At 50.0% G+C, this 3,167-nt stretch overlaps 1 protein-coding gene across 1 annotated transcript in view; it reads left to right on the forward strand.

Annotated features, from left to right (window-relative positions):
• Nucleotides 1-774: 774 nt before the first annotated feature.
• Nucleotides 775-3,167, forward strand: part of TSNAX (translin associated factor X) — a 20,920-nt gene continuing 18,527 nt past the window's right edge. The window contains exons 1-3 of the mRNA XM_026053383.1: nucleotides 775-796; nucleotides 1,131-1,260; nucleotides 2,236-2,302. Coding sequence (XP_025909168.1) covers nucleotides 775-796; nucleotides 1,131-1,260; nucleotides 2,236-2,302 — 219 coding nt within the window. The remainder of the gene's footprint in view (nucleotides 797-1,130; nucleotides 1,261-2,235; nucleotides 2,303-3,167) is intronic.

Genomic DNA, 3,167 nt, shown 5'->3' on the forward strand with positions numbered 1-3,167 from the left:
CTGGGGCTTGCTGTGCTTTTTGGCCCTACCTATACCGCAGCATAAAATATTCTGTACAGTGGGGATTCTCAAGACTTGATACTCATCTCAATGGTATCCAATTTAAAGAGAATTATTCTTGATTTACATTGGCACGAATGAGTATTTTCCCTATATAATGTGGTATTTTGCCTCTCAGATGTAGACACCAACCTCATTCTGGGATTCCTTTACACGGAGGGTTAACTGCAGATGCATCAGGTTAACTCTTTTGCTAACAGCCATTCCCCCCAAACAACAAACCTGTGGTATTAAGGAGCACCAGGTGGATGAAGTAGAATTTCTCCCTGGCACTGACCAACCAGGGGGTACTGAARGCCGTAGATACAGAAGAGTATCTGAGACTAATTTAGAATGGCCAGGGTCAGATCAGAGACCTCAATATGTTTTAAAAAACTAAGCAAATTATGCTGCTACGYGATTTGATTTACCTGCGCCTGAAGAGTAGAGCACTTTCAGGCTCTCTTGCTTAAGCGACCTCAGTTTTGTGACTCTTGTAGCTAAAGGCCAGTATTTTTCCCTTTGTTTGTGCATGCAGCTGTCACTGCATCAGCACCTTTTCCTAAGTTACACCAAAGCTTAGCTCAAGACCGTGCCGTGTGCCGTGTGTTCTGTCAAGACGATAAAAAAAGCCCAGAGTTTCATCAAGTTGACAGTTCCTCTGTCCAATGGAGGTAGCAAGAAATGTAATGGTATCATATTAGATATAACTTGCAAGGGGACACTGAGAGGGGCATGGAGGAGATGGAGGAGAAAGGTTAGTCTCCGCACTTCAGTTTTACTACATGAAGGGCGCTGATGTTGATGTAGATGCAGAATAAAGATATTCTCACCTTGAATTCCTCCACAGCAATCCTTTCATGTGGTTGTCTCATTAAAATGAAATATTTATGAAATAGCCAGCACACCCACCCAGACACAAGCCAGGCACTCACTGCTCATGTTTAGAAACAAACTTTCCCCATGGGTGCATTATTCATAGCCGGTCACTTGCCAGTTTTCCCTTGGAAGCTATAAACTAAACATTAGGAAAAAGGCAGTGCACAGTAGTGGGGATTTTCATTTTGTTTTGCTTTGTTTTCTCCCTTCAGCTGGACGTTGCAGCAAGCTACTAGGTTCTTTCTGCTTTTCTCTTTCACACTTGCTCATTTACAAGCCAGCTAACTCTGTAGAGCACTTCCCAAATCTCTGTGCCAACACGCTCAAAGGCTGCACCACAGTGTAATAACCCTTGAATGGATCTTGCCACTTCTGAGAGAAGTCCCAAACTCAATGGGTCGAAAGACAATTGTATTTTTCAAACATTTTTTTCCAGGAAAAGAGGAAATTATCCTCTTGATTTACGACTGCCAAAAGACTCGGGGCATCTCCGTTGCCTGAGAAACACAACAGGTTGTTGTTATAACAACCAGCGAGCAGCTGACCTCCCATTTCCCTTCGTCAAGCAGCTGCAGAGGCCCCKGCGGCGCGGCAGCCCCGGGCTGCACCGCGGCCCGCGCCGACGCGAGCCCCGCGACAGCGTCCTTGGCGTGCCGTCACCTCGCTGCGCTCGGCCGCTCSCGGGGAGCCCTCGCGGCCGCGCCGCCTCGCGTGCTCGCGTCGGCACAACGGGGCGCCCGAGGCCCCGCTGCCCCGAGGCGGCCTCGCTCCGGGCCACGCAGGGACGCACGGCAAAGAGAAAACGAAAGGGCACGAGAGGTCCTTTAGAAACAAAGTCCACAGGACTTCTTTCCTGGGAGGGTGGCAGAGCCCTGGCACAGGCTGCCCAGGGAGGCTGTGGAGTCTCCTGCTCTGGAGATCTTCCCAACCCATCTGGATGCCGCCCTGTGCCCCGTGCTCTGGGTGTCCCTGCTGGAGCAGGGGGTTGGACTGGATGATCTCTCGGGTCCCTTCCAACCTCAACCGTTCTGTGATTCTGAGGTCCTTYCATCTCTAGTTGCCCACAGCGCTAGAGCTTTCACAGTGACTTCAGCAGAGGTTTCCAGGCTGGTTGTCTGGACACAGGAGGCAACAGAAAGAAAGAAACCATTTCTGACTGTAGCCTTAAGGAGAGGATCATGATCCCCACAGGTAACTTGGGAATGCTGGATTTTAAACATCTGCCAAAGAGCGACATTAAAAATATTGAGGGTATAAAGSCAGGGTGCTTTCATAGCTCTGCCAAAGCACTAGGCTCCCTTGCGCTTACACCTCTAGGTGCTGCAGTAGCTTCGTGAGCGCGGACCTTGTGTCGGAGCTGCCACCACTGCCCTCGGCTGTGTCAGTAAGGGCTGTCACACTCCGACTTTCCCAGGGAAGGAAAGACTTCATTCGGCACGTCCCTGGGCATCACGTCAAGGTGGCCTCTGACGACGCTGCATCAGAGCAAAGGCCTCGCTTATGGACGTGGTGTGGGAGCATCATCAATGGAGCTGCTTGACCAGAGCAGCAGAACTTGGGAGTAAAATGAACGGAGAAGCTCCTGCCTCCTACAGCTGTTGTTTTCAGTCGCTTTGCCCACTCACAAAGGCACAGATGATATTTGGTCCACCTACTCACGCTCCATGATCGCAACCATGAGCCTTAAAAGAACATTCTTTTCCCTACGAAAGCCGAGTTACTGACCTTGTCCTAGGTTCTGGAGMGCAGCCATACGCAACCCATATGCGGTGTCTCAAGGTGACCTTAAGTCACTGAGAAAACCCTGTTAGCTTGTTGCTGGTTTGTTTGCTTATTTTGCCTGATCCCAAACCTCGTACGCCCAAAGCCTCCCTCCTGTGAACAGTTATTCCCTCACAGTGTGGCTATTCTTCCTTCAMATATAGAGGTATGTGGAGGGGTCATTCTCTTCAGGCATAGACTAGAAAGGGAGAGGGAAAAATAAAAATACCAGGYAGAAGAAATGAGAAGGTATTACAAAAACAAACTAGTTGCCAAYGTGATGCAGCACTACTGCCTTTAAAGGTATTGTTTCAGGACAGCATTTCTTATCCATGAAAGCGCCGCAGTGAGGTCAAGCAAGCTGTCAGGTATTCCCGGGCACATAYAGAGTGTCACTGATCAGTGGAAGAGCAAACCTCGCGGAAACGAGCGCGGGAGGGCAGGGATCCTCAGATCCCGCCGCGTTCCCGCGGCCGCTCTGCAGGACA

Source organism: Nothoprocta perdicaria, unplaced genomic scaffold (assembly GCF_003342845.1).
Source record: "Nothoprocta perdicaria isolate Ctin4 unplaced genomic scaffold, notPer1 scaffold_99, whole genome shotgun sequence".
In the NCBI taxonomy this organism is placed as follows: Eukaryota; Metazoa; Chordata; class Aves; order Tinamiformes; family Tinamidae; genus Nothoprocta; species Nothoprocta perdicaria.